At 39.7% G+C, this 25,080-nt stretch overlaps 2 protein-coding genes and 1 non-coding gene across 6 annotated transcripts; 1 reads left to right on the forward strand and 2 right to left on the reverse strand.

The window, feature by feature from the left end:
- Positions 1-9,473: 9,473 nt before the first annotated feature.
- Positions 9,474-10,665, reverse strand: LOC131319446 (uncharacterized). The gene is made up of 2 exons (XM_058349680.1): positions 9,706-10,665; positions 9,474-9,627 (listed from the first exon to the last, which is right to left on the reverse strand). The coding sequence occupies exons 1-2, from the start codon at positions 10,030-10,032 to the stop codon at positions 9,529-9,531; spliced, it is 426 nt and encodes a 141-aa protein (XP_058205663.1). The 5' UTR covers positions 10,033-10,665; the 3' UTR covers positions 9,474-9,528.
- Positions 10,666-12,873: 2,208 nt separating this feature from the next.
- LOC131319238 (receptor-like serine/threonine-protein kinase At2g45590) lies at positions 12,874-20,660 on the forward strand. 4 transcript variants are annotated; one of them, XR_009197931.1, is made up of 4 exons: positions 12,874-15,147; positions 16,259-16,328; positions 16,946-17,034; positions 18,522-18,896. XR_009197931.1 is itself a non-coding variant. In XM_058349403.1 (3 exons), the coding sequence occupies exons 1-2, from the start codon at positions 13,124-13,126 to the stop codon at positions 16,986-16,988; spliced, it is 2,067 nt and encodes a 688-aa protein (XP_058205386.1). In that variant the 5' UTR covers positions 12,874-13,123; the 3' UTR covers positions 16,989-17,034; positions 18,522-18,896. The 4 variants fall into 4 exon arrangements, 2 of the variants coding, with proteins under 2 accessions (XP_058205386.1, XP_058205385.1); XR_009197930.1 differs by lacking the exon at positions 16,259-16,328 and adding an exon at positions 19,561-20,660 and having other exon boundaries at positions 16,946-18,685; XM_058349403.1 differs by lacking the exon at positions 16,259-16,328.
- LOC131321484 (small nucleolar RNA snoR100) lies at positions 20,063-20,168 on the reverse strand. Its single transcript, XR_009198529.1, has one exon. It is a non-coding gene; the product is annotated as a small nucleolar RNA snoR100 (small nucleolar RNA).
- Positions 20,661-25,080: the final 4,420 nt, after the last annotated feature.

The raw sequence follows: 25,080 nt of genomic DNA on the forward strand, positions 1-25,080 counted from the left end.
GGTCATGGGAAAGGACATTGGGCTGTGCTATGTCCCTCAGTTTTGTTCCAGAGTTTGAAAATATGATTTGAACCGTTTTCGTTTGTAGGCTAAGTTATTATAATTCCGACTAATTTCTAGATTAATTTGAAGGGAAAAAAGAGAGTTTGATTGGTTTGTTTGTTTTGAGTAACTAATTAATCTAAAAAGCAATTAATTAAAAGATTTGGAAACTATGGAAGAATGATCTAGGGTTTAAAATTTACCCCAACTGCATAACCATGTATTGCATATACCGAGTTAACACTCAAATTGCAAATCATTATTACTAGGGCTTGCAATCCCTATCGACAGTGGACAAGTAGATTTTTTATAATTCGCCAACCGGCATGGGCTATTCCACGGCACGAACCGTCTCACTAGCGCGGTCTAGCCGCCTAACGGCACGGTCTGTCTCACGAGCATAACTGATCATCTCGAGTCACCCGGATTGCCTACTAACATAAGAACAAACAAAACCTTATCAAATAACAACGTAAACCGACCAGCAAAACGCGAAATAAAGGGATTAAACGGCCCCTTTCGCTATTAGAGTTCAATTCTGAATTAACTAAATTGATGAGTGCTCATAATAAATTATTGATGTTCAAACAAAGCCTGAAATAAACTTACTACAAATGAAATTAAAAAAACAAACTTCTCTAGGGTTTTCAGCTGCTCACCCATGCTTGAGTGTGCAGCCGCTACCGAATTGAGTTCAGGTAAAAACTTTCGGTGTTTGAAGTGATGTAATGAGTTCGCATGTTAGCCAAGTTGGAAGGCACAAGACCAACGGTGAAATCCCACTGACAACAAACATAGGTGTATTAAGGCTCCGTTCCAGAACTTGAATAAGTTCTTATTTTTTGTTCAATAATAAGGCTTGTTCCACAAAATAAGAATTAAGTACTTATTTTTTGGTTAAGGCAACTTTAAGCTCAAAAATCATGTGTTTACGCAAATAATTTTTCTATCAATATGGATCTTATTTGATAGATCTTATTGAGATTTTTAATACGGTGCAAAAAAAATTGAAAATTTATTTTTCATTTACGTTATTTTTGAGTTTGAAAATGTGAAATAAGCTGCTTATTTGAGTTTTCTGGAACAACCCTTCTTTTTTTTTTTTGAAAAATTCCAAAATAAGTACTTATTTTTTAAAAAGATTTCTGAAACAGAGCCTAAGCATTGTCGAGTTTAATCACAACATGGTAAATTAAGCCATCACTTGGACTGGAAAAAACTTCACTGGGTCTAAATTCTAAGATATGGCCTTGTTTGGATGGAGTAAAAATTGGAGGGCAAAAATAAGAAGGGGTATATGGGGAGGGCCCCATCCCTTTCCCCCCGTTTGGCATCCCCTTATTTCCCCCTGATTATTTTCCACCCCCTCATCGTCTTCCCCTGTTTTAGGGTTTCACCGGTGTTAAATTTGGGCTCCTCTGGAGGTCCCCAAAAATAATCCGGCTATAGAGGGCTGATTTGTGGACGAATATACCCCTCCTTATCCCCTTTTCCCATCCCCAGGCCTCGTCCTTTACCATTTCAGTTGCCGCCCATTTCTTTTCTGGTCTGTGGAAGATATAGGGTTTTGGTGGCGATTTGGTGGCGATTTGGTCGATTTCTGGTGTTGCGAACTCAGGTATGGCTTACATTCGCGATGTTTAGGGTTTCTCACGCCCTCATCTTCATCACTCGATGTAGGGTTTTTCAGATTTGTTTTTCTGTGTGATTGTACGCGATTTGGTTTGCATGGCTGAAAAATCGAACAATCTGTGTGTGTGTGTGTTTCTATGTTTGATTAGTGGTTTGATCATGGGTTTCGTTGTGGGTTTCTGTACAGAAAAGGGTTCCCATTATATAAAGCCTCAGTCTTTTGATCTGTGAGGGAAAAAAAAAAAAACTATCTAAATCTGATCCGAATGACATTGATTTATCTAAGCCTTGCCCCTAGATTATCTCATCTGTTTAGGTTGTGGGGATTTGTGGGTTTTTCCTCTGTCAAACATAATCTGAATCATTTTTTCCTTAAAAAACAACAGAACGTTAGTCACACGAATTTTCAGCAATACATATGATTCAAAGTTCATTTATCTTATAAAAAAAATATAAGGTCAAGATAGAGAGGGCTTATGTACGAAATAAGCAAACGAGAGATTGGAGCAGAAAATTTCGTGGGTAGTGCATCCAAAAAAACACACGTAATATTCTAAAGTAGCAAAAAAACCAAAAAAGAAGAAACAAACTATATTAAAATTGTTAAAGAAATTGGCGTTTTATCTTTTTTCTCGTAATCCCGATTCTTTTATAAAGAAGCAAAGGTATCGATGGATTTAAGGATAGAGAATATGTTTTTATAACTGAAATTGTGTTAGGCAAGGGTTTTCATTATTTGATTACCGAATTGTTATCATATGTTTTTATTGTTTGTCAATGTAACCTGAGTATGTAGTGTGTGTGAAAAGTGTTGGTTTTGGTTAAATTTCTACATGGAGGTTATGGTTTTGTATTGTGCCAAGTTTTGGCCTGTGTTGGGTTTATTTTGAACTGCCTTTTGTAGTTGGTTTGTGGCTTGAAAGTGCAGGGTTTGGTTTTGTTGTATATGCAGGTTAGGGCCACTGTTTTTGGTTAGCGTAGTAGTACAGGTTTTGCTTATGTTTATGCATGCACGTTATGATATTTTTTTGTGGCAAGTTGTGACCTCTGCTGGTTGGGTTTAGAACAACATTGTCTACTCTGTTTGTTGCTTGAAATGTGTAGGTTTTGGCCACTGGTTAGGCATGCAGGTTATGATTCAGTTTTGTGCATAGATTATGGGCTGAGTTTGTGGGAAAAAAGTTTAGGATTTGGTTGTGTTTGTCGTTGCATTTGTGGGTTAAAACTGGAGGTATGAACATAACAAAAATCAAAACATTTTACGAAGAAACAAAGGCCAAAACCTCCAGTTTGTATCCACAAACAACTGTTAAAAATGCAGCATAAACTTAATCAAAACCTGCATGTATAAACAAAGGCTAACACATGCAGTTATAACCCACAAACAGAGGCCAAAACTTGCATGTATAAATGAACCAAATATACAGTTTAGCATGCTAACATAAGGGTTTTGGTGATTGATGGTGCTATAGCTAACCAATATTATAGGATTTTTGTGGATTGTTGAGTTAATTACTAAAATAATAACCAATACTCTAGAGTCTTATACTTCCTTTTTTAGCTTAGTTTGAATTGCACTGAACAAGCTAAAATTCTTAGCCATAAAGTCATATGGCTATACTATGTGTATGTTCTAAAATGCATGAAGCCCTTTTTAGGTTATTTACGATGCCAAGATTAAACAGAACAGAAATTAGGAGAAGAGAAGAGGAAGAGGCATTCATCGCGTTAACCATGTACATTCGTGCTGCAATGGGTGTGTTTCGTCTTTATTGCTTCATTGTGTCTACGGCAGAGTATCCCCGTCCTGAGTTGTCTCCAAATCCAAACTACTACTAGACCCAAGTAGATGCAGTAAATAGGCTCGTCAATGGTAATGAAGTAGATTGCCATGAGCAGTTGAGGGTAAATAGGCATACATTTTTTAGGTTGTGCTGTCTACTTCGAGGTGTTGGGTTAGGAGACTCGCGCAATGTTTGTCTTGAGGAGAGGGTAGCCATTTTTTTGTTTATTCTCGGTCACCATACAAAACAAAGGCGTACGAAATTGCACTTTTGGAGATCGACTGAAACTGTGAGCAGACATTTCAATGTTGTACTCCAAGGTGTGTTGCGCCTTTTCGACATGCTCTTAGTAAGGCCCGAGCCCGTACCTCCTAACTACCACGACAGTAGATGGACTTGGTTTCAGGTAAATTTTGCTCCATTTGTTTGTAAATCTTACACTTGATTTTCTCTACTCGACCATGTCGATGTAGTATTAATTTTGTTGTATAAATTTTGTCGTATTGATTTTGTCGTAGAATTGTCTTGGGGCATTGGACGGAACGTACGTGCCAGTTAATCCCCCGGCAGTTGACAGACCACGCTATAGGTCAAGGAAGGGTGAGATTGCCACAAACGTTTTAGGTGTATGTAGTCGAGACCTAAAGTTTGTCTTCGTCTTGTCTGGTTGGGAAGGGTCGGCCACTAACTCTAGGATCCTGGCGAATGCCATTTCAAGACCCGATGGTTTAAGAGTCCCCCGTGGTATGTGTCAATTCCTTAGTTCCCCTTCATTTCACTCTATTCGTAGTATGAACCCTTCCTTTAATGTCGTAACTTCCATTTCGTACAGGACATTACTATCTTGTCGATGCCGGATACCAAAATTCCGAGGGTTTTCTAGCACCGTACCGCGGGCAACGATATCACATTAATATATGGATGCAAGGTCACATGCCAATGACGAAAGAGGAGTACTTCAACATGAAGCACTCCTCTGCTAGGAATGTGATTGAGAGAAGCTTTGGTGTGTTGAAGATGCGGTTTGCAATATTGAGGTCTCACTCATATTACCCTATTAGGACTCAAACACGTATCGTCACAGCGTGTTGTCTTCTCCATAACCTCATCAAAAGAGAGATGCCCAACGATCCCATTGAGAACGAGTACACGGCATGGGAACGTGATCACATACACGATGTCGAGGGAGATGATCACATCACTACCATAGAGACTTCCAATCAATGGACCGGGGAGAGGGATGCGTTGGCTACAGCCATGTACAACTATTGGCTAGGAAATGGTGGGGGACAAGAGGTTTTTCCACTATGAGGAAGTTAATTTACTGTATTTGTAATAAGTATTTGAAGATTTTTGATGATGTAAACATTCTAATTGCGGTTTCAATAACTTTGATGATGTAACCATTCTATTTGAAGAACATTGCAGTAAATTCATTGTAATTCCATTTCAGTTTGTAGTTTATAATAGACTTGTTAAATAATCCTTTATTGTTCATCTTAAAATCCATTTTCAGCAATGGATACCCAACAAGATGATGTGCCTACAACAAAAGTTGCAAAGACACGTAGGGTGTGGAGGAAATCCGAAGAGGATGCCCTCATAAAATGCATGGTTACGGAAATGTGTGACAAATGGAAGGCAGATAATGGGTTTAAACCCGGGTTCTTCACCCTCATTGAGAAAGAAATGGAGAAGGTGATGCCGGAAAGCAAACTTAAGGCCTCCCCCCACATTGACTCCAAAGTCAAGTATTGGAGACAAACATATGCCAAATTAACCGACATTCTAAAACTTAGTGGCTTTGGGTGGGACCATGTCAACAAAAGGATTGACGTGGATGATGAGGTGTGGAAAATTTACGAACAGGTAACTTCCGATGCTTTAAATTGATATGTTAAGGCATTGGATCATGTACTAAACTTGTAATGTTCGTGTAGGCATACCCTAGGAAGGCAAAAGAGGTTTGTGGGAAGCGTTTTCCTTACTTTGAAGATTGGGAATTCCTCTTCGGAAAGGATAGGGCAAACGGGGAAGGAGCGGAGGTTCCTTCGGAAATGGCGCGACGGACACAAAATCAAGATGATGTCCCAAATGAACAAAGTGAGGAGAATGAGGATTGCTACTATCCATTCTTCGGTGAAGAATTTCATGGTAACCCCACAAGTGGTCTCACGGGAATGTCGAATGAAATTCCTTTGGGATCGACACCTCCACTCTCCACACCTCTGGCCTCCACATCTCCGGCCTCCACACCTCCGGTCTCCACGACTCCACACTCCGCACGTCGTGCGTCACTCCCGACGTCCAGTCCCCGGACCTCCACTCCTCTGGCAAACTCTGGAACTTAAAGGGGGAAGAAAAGGACACGGATGGGTGATGTGGGATCCCTTGCTGCAAGCATGGAGGTATGGCTCGAAAAGAGTGATAGCCATATGGAGAAAATGACCGATGCGATGGGGTATTCAAACAAATTATCCGCTCGTCGCACGCAAGTGCCTCTTGAGCTTGAAAAGCTTGACCTTACCGATACCCAACAATTTAGGTTAGGTGCCATCATTTGTGCAGCTGAAGACAGGTTGGACCTATTCTATGGCATCAAAGATCATCAAAAACAAGCGTGGGTTGAGGCCGTCCTGGATGGTCTCATCTTTGGACCCGTTTAGCTGTGAAGGGGAAGAAGTAGAAGTATTAGAATGAAGTTTTTTGTAGTGGCCTGATCTTTAAGTCTTATACTTATGGCCCATTTTTTGAAGTGGCCAATCTATAACTCCTATACATGTGGTTGCTTGTAATTTTAGGAGCCTTTTGGTCTACAAACAATGGTAGATAGCTCTTATAATGTAATGTACGTATGTTGTCCAAACATTGGTAGATAGCCTTTTGTACTACTAAAACAATGTCTGTACGTATTTTGATGTTGGTGTTAAACTTGTAATGCAGGTTTTATTGTAATCATGTTGCATTGTACTTATTGGCTTGGGTATCAACTCATTGGATGGTTATGTTTCACTGCTGCAGGTTCTTGGTGGCTATGATGAAACTTTTCTGAGCCAAATGGTTCAGTTTCGTGCCTGCATATTGGTTCAGTTTCGTGCCTACATATTGGTTCATTTTTGTGCATGCATGTGTTGGCTGTAATTTGTAGGCTCTGTTTGTGTGTTAAAGCTGCAGGTTTTGGCCATTGTTGGTGGGTTAAAGCTACAGGTTTTGGCCACTGTTATTGGGTTAAAGCTGCAGGTTTTGGCCACTTGTGTGTGTGTGTGTGGCCGTGATGAAAACTACAGGGGTTGGTTCAGTTTTGTGCCTATTTGTGTGGTTTAAAACTGCAGGTTATTGGCCTATGTTTATGTGTCAAAACTGCAGGTTTATGGCCTCTGTTAATCAGTTCAAATTGGAGGGGTTTGGTCCTGTTTTTTGCCTTTGGTTGTGAGTTTAAAGTTTAAACTGTAGGTTTTGGTGAATGTGTTTGGGCGGCTATGATGAAAATTTTCTGAGCCGAAACCTCCTCCATAATCTGTGTTGGTGCTATAACTGGTGCAGATTTTGGCCTCTGTTTCTGTCTAGGTTTTGGTTCAGTTTCTGTGCAGATTTTGGTAAACTGTGCAAGTTTTGGTTCAGTTTTGTGGTTCACTTTGTGGTTTAACACTGCAGTGCTTGGTTCAGGTTTTTGCCTGCATTTGGGTTATGTTTCTGGTTTTTAAAAGTGCAAGTTTTTGGCCTATGTTTATGTGTAAACAGCAACATTTTGTGGATATGATGAAGGTTTTGGAGCAGGTTTTGGGTGGCTATGATGAAAACTTTCTGAGCCAATATTATTCCTTTTTAAACCCAGAGAATGCGTGCACAAACTGAACCAAAACCTACAGTTTTTAACAACAGAGGCCAAAACTTGCAGTTTAACCTGAACTAAAACCTGCACTATTTACCCCACAAGGACATTATGGTTTTGGTGCTTGCTGGTGATATACATGCTGCTACTGTGTGTGTGTGTGTGTGTGTGTGTGTGTGTGTGTGTGTGTGTGGCTGTGATGATAACTGTACAAGTGCAACATGAGAGGGTCAAAGCCTGTATGTGTAAGTGAGTGGCTGTGATGAAAATTGAATAAGACACAATGGGGACTTAGGCGGGGCAACATGAAAGGGTCATTTGGCAACTCATGTTGCAGCCTAGTTCCCTAAAAAAATGTGTACAACTCTGAGCCAAATGCCTTAATTATGTGTATGTGTTCAAACTGCAGCAATTTGGTTAAGCTTTTCTGAAGGTTTTGGTTATGTTTTGTGCCTCCATTGTGGTTCAGATATTGTGAGTCAAGTGTATATGTGTGTGTGTGTGGTGGTACAGGTATTGGCTGCTATTTGGTTGTGTTTGTGGATGCAGTTGCAGGTGTTTGGTTCTGTTTTTTTATGAAGGGGTAGGATCAGTTTTGTGCCTCTGTTTATGGTTTGAAAAGTGCAGGTTGTTGGCGTATGTATATGTGTACAATCTGCAGCATTAGGGTTCTGTTCTTTGCTGCAGATTTTGGCATGTGTTTCATTTGGTTAAAACTGTTAGTGCTATAATCTCTGTTCGTGAAAAAACTGCATGTTGAAACTGCAAGGCTTTGGTCTCTTTTTGTGGGTTAAATCTGTGTCGGTGCGATATTCTGTATTGGTCCTATAGCTGGTAATGATTTTAGCCTCTGTTTCTAAGTTAAACCTGCAGATTTCCAACTTTTTTTATACAGGCAGGGTTTGGTTTAGATTGTGTGCAGGTATTGGTTCAGATTGTGCAGGTTTTGGTTCAGTTTTTGTGAAGATTTTGGTTCAGTTTCTGTGTAGATTTTGATTTAGTTTTGTGTGCAGGTTTTGGTTCAGTTTCTGTGCAGGTTTTTGTTCAGTTTTGTGGTTCACTTTGTGGTTTAAAACTGTAGTGCAAGGTTCAGGTTTCTGCCTGCATTTCTAGGTTTGTTCAGCAGGTTTTGGTTTACATTTTCTGGTGTGTTTGTTGTGGTTCAATACTCTAGATTTGTGGCCTTTGTGTATGTCTTATAACTGTTGGGGTATGGTCTTGTTTTGTGGCTGAATTTCTGAGTTAACACTGGACGTTTTGGTTTAGATGTTTGGGTGGCAATGATGCAAGATTTCTGAGCCAGAAACTGAACCGAAACCTGCATACAGATACTGAACCAAAACCTGCAGTTTTAACGACCAAACAGATGGCAAAATCTGTGTGTGTGTGTGTGTGTGTGTGGCTGTGATGAAAAGTTAAGAAGACACATTGGGGACTTAGGCGAGGCAAGATGAGAGGGTCATTTGGCAACTCATGTTGCAGCCTAGTGCCTTCCAAAAGTTGTCTACAAATCTGAGCCAGATGTTGGTACTTGTTGCATTACTTGTGTCCTAGTTTGTGTCCTCATTGTGTCAATTGGCGATAATAAAATTTGAGCCACATGAGTTAACAATGCGACCATAGATAGGAGTTTTGTAGTCAAATAGTAATGAGTTCAAATGTTATTTTCGAATAGATTACGGCCATCTTTTATCCTAATGTTTGTGATGACTTATAATATTGTTTTCAAATAGATTATTCAATGATACGAGAAGAAAAAGACTATTATTGGATAGTTTTTGTTGGGCATAAGCCGGGCATCTATACAACGTGGGGAGAAGCTCAACTCCAAGTTAATGGATACTCAGGAAGCATGGTGAAAAGGTACAAGACATTCGATGCAGCCGAAGAAGCATTGCTCAAGTATTACGAGGAGAGATACGCCCTCAAAAAGTTGCAAGACAAACATTACACATCCACAAATGCGTTGAGAGTTGAACATCAAATCAATGGATGGAAGACGTTTGTTGTATTTTTTTTCTTAGGTTTCGTAGCTTGCATTTTGTTGGCACTTGTTATCGATTCCGAATGAATTTGAACGTTCTAAGATTATGTAAATTATCACTTTATGAACGGAAACAAGTTGTAACATTTTAGTTTGAAATTGAAGACGTTCCAACATTAGGTTCAACATCATGAACAGAGACGAAAAATGACAACATCCATGGATAACGCTATTTATTATTCCGCGATCTACATCTACTCCTCCGGCTCCTCGGGAGGGGGAATGAAGCAAACACGCCAATCATCAAACAGTGGAAATTGAACATCTCTTGTCACCAAAGCTTGTTGATGAACCTATGTCAAAATGAAAAAATTCAGACAAAGGAATATTTTCATCTTAAAAAATTAATACAACACTTTATTAAGGCTTACTTGGAGGATTGCAATCCAAACATCGTCTTCAGCTACCACCATGTTTTGACTTGCGTCCCATTCAAACCCGGGACGATTAATTAGGTCCACAATGACGAAGCAAGTACGGCGCCACTTCTTTACCTTCGCTTCAATATGCCATTCCTCAATAGCAGCGTTAGGAAAATCACTGTCCATGATACGTTTCAAGTACCTCAAGTAGCCTGGACGAAAGTGTCCACTGCTTGTGGTCCACAATTGGGACTCCACCATTGATTTCAGTACCGAAATCAGCAGGATCTCCTCAGCCTGGACCCAATTGTGGCGAGGAGGCGGACGACTAGCCATACAAGAATAAGTACAAGAAAAAAAAAATTTGAGACTTGTTTTGTAATTGTAATTGTAATTGATGAATGAGTTTGACAATGAATTTACTTGCTATTTATAAGCAAAATTTACCAAGTATTCTACCACATATCTACCATTCAATAACATATCCACCATTCACCATTCAACCAACTTCTACTCTCCATTCTACACAAAATCATACATTCCATTCAAACCTACCCTAATTTGTCTTTTCTTTTTCACAAAAATCACATTCCAAAAATAATTGAAAAATAAATACAAACCATTCATTAAAAAAACGTTTTTTTATATAAATTTTTAAGAATATACATTTTTTAATTCATTTAGTTTTTTATACTTTCAACTTTTTCAAAATTGATTAAATATATTGATTTTTGAATTCATATACTTATTTTCATACATAATCAAATTTAACACTGCACATGGGCAAAATAGTCATTTGACAGTTTTTCCCATCATCCATCCCTTCTTATCCCCCCATTCTTTAAACCATCCAAACAACGTCAAATTTTATCCCCCTATTTAATACCCCATCCAAACCACATACTATTTTTCCCCCCTTCCATAAACATCAAATCGATGTGGGCCAACCCATCAAATTTAATACCCCTTGTTATCTTATCCCCCTTCATATTTTTTACCCCCGATTTTTTCCCTGCATCCAAGCGGGCCTATATGTCCAAGTTAAGATAAAAGTTCAGATATGCCCACGCAAGAATAAAAAATTAGTATTGGATATTTTAGAAGTGTCAATGTGACGTTCTCATGCGCGGTTTCCGAAAAGTAGAAAAAGTCGTCAAGTATAAAATGTGAGTCTTCCTTTTATCTTCTATTTCTTCACTTAAAAAGATGCGTCGTTATGTTTGATCCATTAAATTTGTCGCTATCTATCGACGATGATAGAAATTTCGCCCATTGCTATCTGGCTTCACGGTTACATCCAAATCGCTATAATACTGTACAGTTTAGATAATGAGTGATGAATCCGGAACCAATGAAATGACCGTGAAAACTGGTTCTGTTGGGCGGCTAGCTGTTGTCTCACCCACTCCAAAACCTTAGTCCATGAAAAAAACATCATTAGTTGAATTACCAGTTACAAAATTAAAGTAAAAGTGTCTCCATCATATTGGTGTAGGATTACTAATATGAGAGTGTCAAACCCTTTTTTGATGGACATTTTGATTCTATCAATTCTTCGACAGGTGGAGTCCAGTCCAGATCCGGAGTCCTGGTCCAATTCTTGTATATTGTTGACTTTTGTTTATTTTTTTTCCCGATTAATTCGATTTTATTTTATTAGAATTGAAATGTTCTTTATTTAGCTTTTACCTTTTCAATTCAAATTTGAAACATATTCACCAAAGATAAATATATCATGTCAAATATAATTTTATTTTTGTCTTAACAATTTTTTTTCCCCAAGTTCGATTTAAAAATTGTTTACTCTTTTATTTCTATCACAATAACAATTCGAAGAAGTCAGACAATACGAAAAGTTCAAACTCAGAAGTTTATTCCTCATTTTCTCTTCTAAAATACTGCTACTACAACAAATCTGATACTCCCCGTCTCCCCACAGGTCAAAGGAAGGGGATGAAGTAATGAGGGGATGAGGAGCTGATAGGACGGATTAAATCATCCCAAGTCATTGTTGGGATTAAAAATAACACCTTATTATTTATGGACATTCTTTGAGGTGTCCATATTTTAAGAAGGGCAGAAAAGGCCCACCTTAACCCTCAATATTTCAATTACAAAACAACCTTATGATTTTGTTTGGAATTTGGGGATGGAAGGGAAAAAGGTGATTTTTTTTAAAAAAAATTTCTCTTCCTTTGTTTGGTTGTTAAGGAAAGAGAGGAGAAAATTTCAAACCTAAACTCAAATTTTCTTCCAATTTCTCTTTAACTTTCCCTCTCATTTTCTTCTTAATTATTTTCCATTATTTTCCTCTTCCATCCCCAAGTTCCAAACAAAGCCTATCTCCCGTTTTATCCGTCATCCTAATTAAGTACTATTTTATTTTATTTTTAATATTTCATTGAAATCAACTACTCTTTTTTATCCAGCCTTTATTAAAGTCACGTCAATATAATGTGGGCATACCCTCCATAACTAATTTTCCCTACAATCTTATCCCCTCCATAATTAATATTTCGAAAACTGATCCCGCATCCAATCGGGCCGTAAGGGAGAAATGCTTGTGTGAAAAGTGATTGTAAACCAATGGAAAAATGATTGTAAACAATGGGGAAATAATATTGGCACTCTAAAAATTGATGCAGGTACTCCGAAAACAAAATAAAATGGCTTTGGAATTACACTGATTTTGGAGTGTTTGCATCAATTTTTGGAGTGCTAATATCATTTTCCAAACAAAGCTACCACTCATTTAATCCAGAGGAGCTTTTTGAAAAAGAAAGTAATTTCAAGCTCAAATATTTACGTAAATAATTTTTCTATCAATATAGATATTGTTTGATAGATTTTATTGAGATATTTTAAATGGTGCAAAAAAAAATCAAATATTTATTTTTCATTTTCATAATATGTTAGTTTGAAATTATCTTTTTTTTTTTAAAGAAAAATTTAGAAAGAAAGCGAAACGGACTCAATAATCTAGATCCGTTTAGGATAATGAATCCAATCATAATTTCGTGTTGTTGACCCAACTCCAAATTATATATGCACAAAATGATCAGATTCATGCACAAGAAAAATGTTCTCCGTAGCAGGAAAAGCAAAAAAAGAAAAAGAAAAAGAAAAATAAATCAATGGCCTTATTTTTAAGAATTATTATTTGTAACAATCATCTTGATTCGCAAATTAGGACAGCAAACAGAACAGAACAGAACAGAAGTCTGCTTTCTTCTTCAACTACCGCCGCTAGTCAGCCATCTGCTTAAACGGACACTCTCGTAAGTCAAAACCTCATACGGAGGATCATTTTCTTCATCTCATCAATTTCCGATTTTCAATCTCTTATTAGTTTAGTGGAGTAGTAGATGGACTAGATCATAAAAAACAACATAAAGTCGTTTTGATTCCCTCACTTTCCCCCGCAATCATGCCCTCCCGCCACCTGCTTTCGCCGCCGGACCCGCCGCCGCAACACCAAGCCCCTAGTCTAATCCCGCCACTCGCCGGCGCTGCCGCCGCCGCCCTCACCCTCCTCATCCTCCTGACAATCTTCCTCCGCAAACTCACCCGCAAGCGAACCGTCCCGTCCGACTCAAAACCTCCCCACCGCTATTCCTACTCCGCCCTCCGCCGCGCTACGTCCTCCTTCTCCCCCTCCCACCGCATCGGCCGCGGGGGCCTCGGCTCCGTTTACCGCGGCTCCCTCCCCACCAACCAAGAAGAGATCGCCGTCAAGGTCATCGACGCCGGCTCCATACAGGCCGAGCGCGAATTCCAAAACGAACTTCTCTTCGCCGGCCGAATCGAGTCCGGCTACGTGGTCTCCGTCAGGGGCTTCTCCTCCGACCGCAAGCGCCGCGTCATGCTGCTCGTCTACGAGCTCATGAGCAACGGCAGCCTCCAAGAGTGCTTGCTCTATCGCAAGTGCGTAGAATTAAAGGAGTGGAAAAATCGGTTTAAAATCGCGATTGAGGTAGCGAAAGGGTTAGAGTATCTCCACCACTGCTGTGACCCGCCCGTGATCCACGGCGACGTGAAGCCGAGTAACGTTTTACTGGATCGTAATTTCAACGCCAAGATAGGTGATTTTGGACTTGCTAGGTTGAAAGAAACGGAGGAGGATCGTAACGTTGAGGTTGAATTAACGGAGGAGTTGGGTCAGGATAACGATACGGAGAGCGTGACGACAACGAGCGGGATCGACGAGTTTAATTTCTGTGTTAATCAGTCGCCTGAGGAGAGTTTTTTTAGGGTTGTTACGGAGGGGCAAGAAGCCTCGCCGGAGGCGGCAGCCGCAGCGGAGGGGATTTTGCTGCGGACGGGTGCGACGGCGTCCCCGGCGGCGGATGGCAATTTTGATCGGGGGAGCGTGGAGAGCGGGACGGAGATGGTTAGTGACGGCGGTGGGGAGGCTGGGAGAATGGGGAAACGGGTGAAGAAGAGTAGGTCAGTGAAGGATTGGTGGTGGAAGCAAGACAATGAAGGGGGAGAGTCTGGTGGGGTTGTGAAGGATTATGTGATGGAGTGGATTGGGAGTGAGATAAAGAAGGAGAGGCCTAAGAGTGAATGGGTTGTTGGGGGGGCTTCTACTTCGGGCCCGGTGGTTGTAAAGCCGGAGAAACCAGAGAGGAAGAAGGATCGGAGACGGTTGGATTGGTGGACAAGTTTGGACGAGGATAAGGTTGCGAAGAGAGAGAAGAGGAGGCCAGCAAGGGAGTGGTGGAAGGAGGAGTATTGTGAAGAGCTGGCTAGGAAGAAAAAGAAGAAGAAGAATAAACAAGGGCAAGGGACATCATCCCTTGAAGGTAATAGTAGGGATGATTTATGGCCGGTGGATGTGGATTTCTACGTTGATAGAAAGAAGAAGAGGAGGAGTAGTAGGAGCAGTAGTCGAAATAGTGTGGATTGGTGGTTGGATGGGCTTAGCGGAGAGCTATGGAGAGGTGGTCGTGGTGGTGACAATAGCCATGAATCTGCTGGTGGCGATATACCCAAAAGTTGCGGCGTTAGCAGCACACCGAGTATGAGGGGAACTGTTTGTTATGTAGCCCCTGAGTATGGTGGTGGTGGGGCTATTTCAGAAAAGTGTGATGTTTACAGCTATGGGGTTCTACTGCTTGTTTTAATTGCTGGGCGAAGGCCGCTTCAGGTGACTGGTTCACCCATGTCTGAATTCAAACGGGCCAACTTGATTTCCTGGGCTAAGCAGCTTGCACGTGCAGGGAAGCTGCTTGATTTAGTTGATAAGTCTATTCAGGTTTTGGATCGGGAACAAGCTCTATTGTGCATTACCATTGCGCTTCTCTGCCTTCAGAAATCACCTGCTCGCCGGCCTTCAATGAAAGAAGTGGTGGGAATGCTTTCTGGAGAGCTAGAACCTCCCCGGCTACCTGTTGAGTTCTCCCCTTCTACTCCCTCCCGTTTTCCATACAAATCACAGAGGAAGGGCCGGTGAGTGTGAAAATTTTGACGTCCCAATTTTCGTGATTAATTGTACCTTGTTGATTGGTCATCTGTTGTGAAACACCAGACTGACTTATTTAATGGATTCAACTTCTACCTTCCCCGATGTTACTTTAGCTTGGCTACTTTTATTCAAGAATAATCTATAAGTTCTTACTTTCTGTGATGTTGAACTAGTTTGGCTACTGTAATTCAAGATGATCATTCTGTAGTGCACCCTGTGGAAACGAAAATCAAAGACCGTGACCCAATTTCATTTTTGACGCTTGATTCTATGAGTTTCAGTTATCGTGGGAACACAAGTACACGTGGCAACTAGTTTCAGTGATGCAGTGTACCTTAAATTCGTATGATCACTGTACTCGAGAGGCGGAGTTACTGGGCCAGTCTATTGTTAGCTACATTATAAAAATTGAATAGATTTTGCAGATACAATTCAATTTGGTTCATTTGTAGTACCGGTCATTGACATGCCATTTGGTTTTACCACTGGGATGCGAACACCAATATTTGATTCTGAAATCTGAAACATAACGTAACAAGTTGCAGCCCCTAAATTTATAGTCAGGTAGGACTTCAAAGCTATTGCCCCGCTCCAAAAAAAGTAATATTGATTGAAGGTTCTAAACAGATATTGTATGCTTGCAAACATAGCACAAGTGTTTTGATGTCAGGCTATCGGTTTGGTTCAGTGTTAAGGTAATATTGATGTTCTGGGAACTTATGCTTTGAGCTCCTTCTGGTTCGGAGCTTACTCTTTGAAAGCCTGTTGGTCAAGGAACTGCGGATGTGCTCATGCCATGCAACCTACAATATTATTATCCCTACAGAAGCTCTAATTTTCAATTTTAGTGAATTTGATGCACGCGTGCTGAAAACTTGGAACAATGAATGCAAATTAGGTGTCTTTCCACGAGCACTTCGAGCTAGGAAAAGGTTTGAAACAAAAGAACATATGTTACCTTTATATGACGAAAGAGTTTGGAGTACAGACAGCGGAAGAGAAAATATTCAGCTTCTAAATGTTTCATTAGGTCTGAACTTCTTGTATGATGGAGAGTTATGTGACGAATCAAGCTTCTTGTGCTCTGTTGTGTAGCGACTGCTAATTAACTATGGGTTTATATCTTGCGACATGGTTACGGAAGCTATGGGAACTTCGCTTTGAGGTTAGTTTTACGTCTCTTTTACTGCACTTCATAACCATACTTCCGACTGCTTTTAAGTTTCCAGTGTGTCATGCTTATCAGAGTAAATGCTAACCAATCTGAAGCATAGTAATAAATAAGTCCTAGTAATGAACAATAGTATTGGCAGAATTAGTCTGAGTGGATAAGACCTTTATTTAAGAGTGAACGGGTTTCAGTTTGGGAAAATGACGGCCTAGGACGTGTTTTGATAATTAATACCCACCAAGGACGAGCTAAGAACATTTGTGCTCATTAAATCCTTGGTCTAGTTTCTTCAGTATCACTCTTGGCAGCAATTAGTGCTTAATCTGCTGATAGGGATTAATCCTCAATACTGTATGACTTTGTGGTCTGAAGTAACACTTGCAAGTGCAAATCAGCTTTTTCTTTTCTTCTTCTAAAGAATTCAAAAGAACATTCAAAACTTTACCACCTTTAAAGGTATATGATTTATCTAACACTATATAGATGTTAATCCCCGTAAGAGCTAATACTTTTCTCTTAAGATAGACTGAGAAGATTATTGTGTTACAAGTTGATCAGAGTTTTACATATGAGAACGGGTTGATAATTTGATAGTTTGGGTGTGGTGCCAGGTGCATAATGGAGGCAGCGGCTAGAAGAGGGAACACTCGGTGAAGTAAGCTGGGAGTATCTATTAGTGATTTGAAAAGCGGGTAATTTGGTATGTTTAGTTTCCAAGCTACGCAGACAGGTTCTACTGCATATTTTTGTGAGGTGGTGATCTGCTCGGGTACTTTATGGGTCAGATCTTGATCGAGTAGGCCTTCCTCTTCCTTAAGCAACTCTGTAAAACAAGGAACCGGTTGGCGCCGTCCGGCTGGATTCAGCCAGAGGGCACTCCGATGCCTAAGTTAGACACTGAGTGAGAGAAAAGGCAAGTACAACAGATCTCAAATCTAAAAGAGCATACCTCCTTAGGCTTTATAGAGTGTGTACTTGCTCCCTAAGTAGCCCCGTGACGTCACCCGTAACCATTTTGGGGTAGGTGACGTCATGCATGCCGCTCGGCATTCACGTGTCCGGAACATGACACCGGAAATGCCACGTAGAATTCACCTGGCTGCTGGGTTATCTCACGGGTCGGGCATGATCCTGCGTGGGACACCTCAAGGCTCCCATTGACTGGATTTGCTAAGTGGGCCTCAGGGAACGTGGGCCAACCATGCGGCTGATGTGTATTCGTCCCAAGCAAGCTCTAATGGATGGGCTGCCCCGTATTGTCACGCCCAATGGCTTGTCGGATTCGGCCCACTACAATTTTTTTGCTCCATTGGATCTACTATGCAGTAATTTTTATTGTGTTTCAGTTTCTTGTTGAGTAATTAGGCTTAAAAGATAGTAATGCTACTAGCCTTGTAACAACCTAGCACTTGGTGGCCTAATAACTTGTTACAGTAGACCTACCACATGGCCCAAAAGTTTAAGCTCATGTTATTTTTTAGCAAGTGTGTTTCATTATATATCGAATACTCCTTTCATATAGCCGATGTGGGACTAAACTACTAGGACCTCTTCCTGGGTTTCGCAATCTACTTTAACGAGTTTTAAAAAATATAGCTAATTCGTAGGTTGTATACCTAACCCCTTGCAACAGCAACTTTTTTCACGAATCCTGCAATCAGAAGCTTTTAAAGTCAGAACAATGACACGCCTTTTCTGATGTAAACACACTGTAATTCTTCTTCAACCTTGTTGAACTATAATCCGTGGTGCCTTCTGTTACAGTAGACCTCAACATCACCCGTAGTAATAGTCAGGATAATGCCCACACCTAAAAAAATGCACACACAACCGCACGTCCATTACGTGTCATTCCAAAACAATGGATATTTGGGGAAAGCTGTGATGAGCAGCCAAGCCCACTTGATTTTTGTGTGACTGATCTCATCAATTTTCAGTTGGAAATTCCAGTTTCTAAAATTGTGAACTAGCTCAGAGCCCTACAAGTAGGACCATCAAAACAAGGGGAAAAAATGAAAACCATGTAACTATGTTCCTTTGGTAGTAATTGAGAGTTCATTTCCATAGAAATTTGTTAATTTGCCTAAGAACGAGCTGGGATTCATTGTGCCCTGTATATGTAGAATTGTAGATTTCATCTGATACCACTGAGTTGTTTGACTAAATCTTTGTGTTGTCGGAAAACAGGTATAGCTATTTCTCACTGGAAAGAGTGACAGGGCACAATCATTTGGAGTTGATACTGTCTTAAAAATGGAGGTCGTCATTCATAGTTACTTTTATCTGTAGATGACACAGAGTGATGCTCCGCATGGTGCTTGAGGCATTCAAGACCAAAACCATCTGCACATGTAAGCTTCCTCAAGCTTGTTTTGAGAGAGTTTTTGGTGGATTACTTGGCTTGAAAGAAAGTTAAACGCAGCTTCTGTCTAATTTGTGTCTATCAACAAGAAAGTTCCGTACTTTTTGATGACTTCATGTCCACTTTCTTTGAGATGCACTTCAAAAGCAATACCAATTTTTTATTTTTATTTTTTTAAAAAAGAAGCTCTATTGTTGTTTCTGATGGCTTTTCTGTAAAGACTCTTATTGGGAGTTATCATCATACATATTAGGGCTGTGTATGATTTTACCTTTAAAGAATTCCTTGCATTCAAAACAACTACTATCCTAATATGATAATTGATATTACATACATACTAGTAAAACTGTGAGTAATAGTGCCTTAAGCCCTCCATAGCATGCTTCGTTTCCAAGTTATAATGAATTCTGTTGACTGAGATGAAGGTGAACGTACTTGTCGAAAAGGTTACTCTCCCCGACTGTCATCACTCTTAGATGAAGGTATTGGCTGAGTTTTACTTCTTCCAAATGGCATGCTGAGAAAGTTGGATTGATAGAGACCTTTCCTTTCATTATACTTGCCCAGTTGCACTAAGTGGCTGCTCAAAAACTCGTTCTCGTGCTCTAAATTTTGGCACTCTAGCTCTTGCTGTTTGACCTAGTGGTGGCCCCTCCACAGGTCTCTATTCAGATCAATCCATGAGTTGGGAGGGTGACCCAGTTATTAATTACAAACACAGTTTTCCTGGATTTCTTTTGCTAGCCAAAAATGGAGAACATCTATGATTAGCAATTCTGAATTGTTAATACAGTGCTTAACAAAATTACATCACCTTTGGAAGACTGAGTTTCAGTTTGTTCAAATTTTGTTGTCTAATGTTAGGTACTATGAGCCCTGACCCTGTAAGCAAGGGTGAAAACGTGCAGAATCAGGATAGAGATAGAGATAGAGAAAAAGTAAATGTATCATGAAACCTACTACTTGGATAGTGGCAAGTCTCTCTTCTGTCACAAAAGTTCTTGCCATTATCATCTGTGTATTGGTATAACTTTAGATGATTCCTACTCCAAAAGACCATTGAAGGATCATGGTGGCTCCATATGATTCTGAATGTGTTTTTTGGCATTGGAAGTCGAATGATCGACATTTGTGCCGTGTTATGAAAAAGACAAGGGGAAAAAGGGAAGCCCAAGGCCTCATCTTCCTGTACCCCCCTCCCAAGCAAGTCTGTAATAACCTTCTTGCAGACAGACAGACATAACCCATGTTGTCCCCAATCATTGGGGGTATGGGCGGAGAAGGATTGTAGACAGACCTAACCTTTGGCAATATGCACAAAGTAGCTGCTCTCAGAATACCACTGAAACAGTGGCCCCCCTATACCTATTTTGTTGTGGAACCATACCCACTATCAAAGCCGATAGCATTAGAGAGGGCAGGCCTAGAGACCCAATTTAATTTCTGTGCACATTATTATGCTTCCTTCATTGATAGTTCAGAGTATCAATATGTACAAATAGTAATTTGCACCACAGGAAACATGCTATCTCCAACACTTTTGCCGCATTTGTCCCATTTTTCTGAGTCGGTGGAGCACATGCTTTTTGGGTGTGAATGGACTCATGCTGCGTGGTTTGGGAGTGAGCTCAATTTTATCGTCAATCCTCAAAGCTGCAATCTGTTAGGCACTGGACGGTCAATAGTATTGAAGGTTCCAAGATGAAAAACACACGTGGTTGGTTTATTTGGAAGGACAGGGAATGGCAATATGTTCAATTGTCCACATTGAACCCAACTCAAGTTGTCCAGAAAGCTGCATCAGCTGGGTTGGAATTCTTGGCAGCTCTAGAAAAAGGACCTCAATCTTCCTAATCGTATTACTTCCTCAGTTCCACATATGAGCAAATATGGTCTCCACCAAATGAAGGTTCTTACAGAATCATTAGTTGTGATGCCTCTATGCGGAAGAATGACTTGCAAACTTCTCTAGCAGTTAAGCGTAATTTTAAGGTGAAACTTTGTCCATTTGTTACCCTTGCGTTATAGCTAAGCCTAGGAACTGATCAAGCGTAATTTCAAGGTGATAACAAGGCTGTTATTTTAGTATTTGTCTGAAGTGGATCCCCCGTGGGAATGTGCCGCAGTGATGTCTGATGTTTGGAACATGAGATTATAGACATCCCTCCTGTTTGAGAGGTGCCCAAGAGCGGCAAATGAAGCAGCCAATTGGATTGCCGAGGCTTCTCACACAGATGCTTTAAGCCCGAATTGGGTTTCTCATCCGAGTACGGATTTAATTTCTTTTCTTTCTGTTACTGTTTTCTTTTTTGGCATTTTACAGAGTTAAAAATAATAATAATAAATAAACATGAGACGGACACCTCTAACACTGGTAAGTTTTTAAAAGAGGTTTCACAAATTGGTAGGTGGTGTAAAAAAGATCAAATACACATCAAATTATACAGGTTTTTCTGTTGCATCCTATGCATACTGAAGCAATGATAGATGTCGATTTGTGTCCGAATCCGCAGGTAAGTGTTCTGGCTTTGGTTAGCACTTGAAGTGTTGAAACCAAGCAGTTCAAGGCCCTTCACTCGGATCAAAAAAAAAAAAAAGGCCCTTCACTTGTGTGGAAAGCCCAGTTGGACACTTAAACTGGCTCAAGTCCAAGGAATTGTTGAAGTGCAGCAACAATATTCACTGATATCCTCAATAATGGGTTGCACTTAAGCTTCCCATGAATCCCATACCATTTTCTTGAGTAAGCAGGGTGAATGAGAGCATGACAGTCTGATTCAAGGATGACATCGTTGAGTTTCCACACTTAGGCCATGGAAACTGCCACTCTAATCGCCTGTGCCTCCGCCACCAAAGCCGAAAGAACATTGACCCTTCCATGGTTGACTTCAATGATTGAACCACTGAATCTCGAACAATAACTCCAAAAGCCGCAAGCTTTGACCCAATAGGAGGACGTCGTCATTTCTGGACATTACACTCATTCGATTCAGCCGTTGGACTTCTAGAATCAGAAAATATCGCAGCAATAAAATCCCCATTACCAGAAAAAGCAAGCTTCGAATTGTTTGCTGGGTTTGGAGGGTAGTTAGAAAACACCACCTCATTTCTGGATCTCCAAATGGACCACCACACAACAGCAATAGAGAGAGTTCATCCATAGATTTCGATTAACCAATTACCATCTGATGTTTGCTCATCAAACCTTTGAATGGTTCCCTCTTCTATAAAAGGGAAAGGAAAAAAAAAAAAAACCCAGTTGGATGGGTGTAATTAATTAAATGAGGCGGATTCTCCAAAGTTGGACTGCAGAGAGTCCCTGCAGTCCAATCAAAGCCGTTCATCTTTGCATCCAACGGTTCAAACTTTAAAAAACTTTTCCGGAAACTTTTCCCCGGAAAAGTTTTTTTGTAGATCTCGACTATTAAAAATACCATCCGATGGTTGTGAACATTTCGACCGCACCTCGGCAGTCCAAATAGACTGCAGACAACCCTTATTCATAATTAAATTTCAAACCACAGTTTTCCCACCCACTAAAGCTTTAGATACGTAGGAATTTCATCAGGGATTTCTACTATGGAGATAAACAGATCAGAAGAGAGGGGTTTTTGCAATGGGGAGTGATTTTTGCACTTACCAAATTGTTAATTGTGAAAATCAAAGCATATTGATTTTTGCACTCCCCTTGGTGGTGCAGTTAACAATTTAGGGAGTGCGAAAATCACTCCCCCTTCTATTTTTTGATAGGCAAATTTTTTTTATTAAAAACTCGATAAATGATATATCGAGCAGGGAAAAGGGGAATGAGAATCCAACCAAATGTTTAATGAAAAAAGAAAAAACAGTTGAGACTTGGCCAAAACACACCCTAAGGGTCAAACCCCAAATAATACAACCCTAAACCTCATGGGCCTGGCCCAATCTAAGATACATGTGAAAACAGGTAGTATTGAATTATACTACAATGGAGGATAAACTGATTTACTATAACAATGAGCATGAATGGAATTTTAATAAATCATGATTAAGTTGCACGAAAAACTGGTTCTGCAAAGAGCTAAAAATCATCTTTCGTATTAATTACTTGAAATCTGAAATATGGTCTCAAAAGTATCACCGACTCTACTGGTTGAAAATTAAATTTTAAATTATTTTTCAGCTTTCGAGAATCTTGAAAAATTCCAAATTTGTTGGATATTTTTTTTGACAATTACTAAAAACTACTCCTGCTTTACAAGCAAAAATCCTAAAAAATGTTCTCATAAGACTTTATCGTTAACACAAACCATTCATTTACTTTCCTGAACAGAGTTTCATGTACTGTACTACCCCTCCCCAAAGTATAGTTACAGATTGTAGTGACGGCTTTAAGTTTCAACAAGAAATTTTGGTTGGATTATACTACAAGACAATTAATGCGAAAAACCTTTACTGGTTCTCTAAAATCTGAACTTTCTTTTACTGAAAACACGGTCGATCTGCTTCATTCTTAAAGGAAAAGTCTAAAGACGCAAACACTTTGAACACATGAGTGCATGTTCCTAGCAATATTATTGATTCTTAAATCCTATTTGGGACACCTTAAAGCATCTCCAGCCTTCACCCATATTTTTCCTCAAATTTGAGTCAAATTTTGGGTAAAAATCCATTTTGGGTAGACACTTCTTCAATTATCAAACCCAAATTTTACACATCTCCCTCTTTCTCTCTCTCTCTCTCTAACTAGCCATTGGAGAAATGGATCAAGGCAAAAGTTGTCTCAGATTTGGGCAAAAAAATGGGTAAAAGCCAAAATGAGGAAGGGTTTGGGTCAAAGATTGGAGAGAGATTTTTGTGGTTTTTGTCCCATTTTTAAATTTGAGTCTTAAAATGGGTCAAGGCTGGAGATGCTCGTAGGCCACCAAATCCTTGTTTGAATGTACATTTCATGTACACCTGTATGGTCTTCATGATATTTTGGCTATAATCAGGATTGTGCAATCTATTTAATTATTCCAGTAAGTTATAGTCCAATAAGATCAACAACGGATCTGGCAGTTCCATGCTTTAACTTGTTGGTTTAAATAAAAGCTAAGATCAGAGTAGTTGATCAAATTGAATGCTTTCTTTCTTTCATTCCATCCTTACCTGTTATGCACCCCTTTGTCTAATCTTCTTCAATTAATGACATCAAAGATTCCTAAATGAGGATTCTCGCATGACAAAATCTCATTTCATTAATCAAAATTATCATTATTACTATTAAAGAGTACAAAAACACTCTATAGCAAGTGGATATATAGCTAGTTTGGTTTGAATGACTCACATGGTACCAATAATGCTTGTTTCTTTTTCTTTTTCTTTTTTATAATTTAAATTCTATAATATTCCAACAGATCATGAGAGAGCTGGATAACCACTTGGTCCTAACTTTTTGGATAATGTAGGGGTTCATAAAAAAATAAATAATAATCAGGTTAAGGGCACCCTGGTTTTTTTTTTTTTGTGTCAACATTGTATATATCAACGGAGGTTAGTATGGATGTTAGAAGTTAGTATTACTACAAGGAGTTGATCTCCTATCTATAAAAATCGAATCCATGACCTCTCACTACCAAAGAGAGCTACACGACCAACTGGGCTACGCCCAAAGGTCTAAGGGCACCCCTGTTTATCAGGTTTGAAACAGGTCGGCCATTATATTGGGTTTCATCCCATATTCAATGGGTCCTAAGTGGAGGAATGCATTGCTTAATTTTCTTGATTTATGTACTCCATATTTAATTAGTGCTGCAAAACCCATTATCCTAGTATAATTAGCTTAACCACCACCATTAAGGCCCCGTTCCAGAACGGATAATAAGTACTTATTTTTTAAGAAGACAATTTCAAGCTCAAAAATAAAGGGCTTAATGAAATCTAAAAATATGCAATATGGATCTTGTTTGAAAGATCTCGATGAGATCTTTAATACGGTGCAAAAAAAATCAAAAAATTATTTTTCATTTAAATTATTTTTGAGTTTAAAAATGTGAAATAAGTACTTATTTTTTAAGAAGGTATTCTGGAACGGAGCCTAATTAGTGATGTGAAAATGCTCTAGGGATCTGATTACGTTTATCAGGCAAAAGATATGAAACTGCAATATTAGAGCCCGTTCCAGAAACACAATAAAAACTTATTTTTTGTGTAATAAGAAGGCTTGTTCCTAAAAATAAGAAGGCTGGTACTTATTTTGGAAGAATTTATATAGGTACCGACCGGCCGGGGAGGGAAATCGTACCGGCGGCCGCGCCGGGCCGTCTTCAACCACCGGACGGCCGATCCGAGCAGTCCAAAAATTCTAAAAAAAAAAAACGAGGGGGCTCATGCGGGAATCAACGGCATCTGAGGTGTGTAGGG

This window comes from Rhododendron vialii, chromosome 3a (assembly GCF_030253575.1).
Source record: "Rhododendron vialii isolate Sample 1 chromosome 3a, ASM3025357v1".
In the NCBI taxonomy this organism is placed as follows: domain Eukaryota; kingdom Viridiplantae; phylum Streptophyta; class Magnoliopsida; order Ericales; family Ericaceae; genus Rhododendron; species Rhododendron vialii.

What these genes read in the sequence shown, in the direction of transcription:
- LOC131319446 (XM_058349680.1), bottom strand. Translation starts at nt 10,032, where the DNA reads ATGGCTAGTCGTCCGCCTCCTCGCCACAATTGGGTCCAGGCTGAGGAG. An exon ending in TTTGGATTGCAATCCTCCAA is followed by an intron (nt 9,628 to 9,705) that starts GTAAGCCTTAAT and finishes ATTTTGACATAG; the next exon opens with GTTCATCAACAAGCTTTGGT.
- LOC131319238 (XM_058349402.1), top strand. Translation starts at nt 13,124, where the DNA reads ATGCCCTCCCGCCACCTGCTTTCGCCGCCGGACCCGCCGCCGCAACAC. An exon ending in AAATCACAGAGGAAGGGCCG is followed by an intron (nt 15,148 to 16,945) that starts GTGAGTGTGAAA and finishes GTGTGGTGCCAG; the next exon opens with GTGCATAATGGAGGCAGCGG.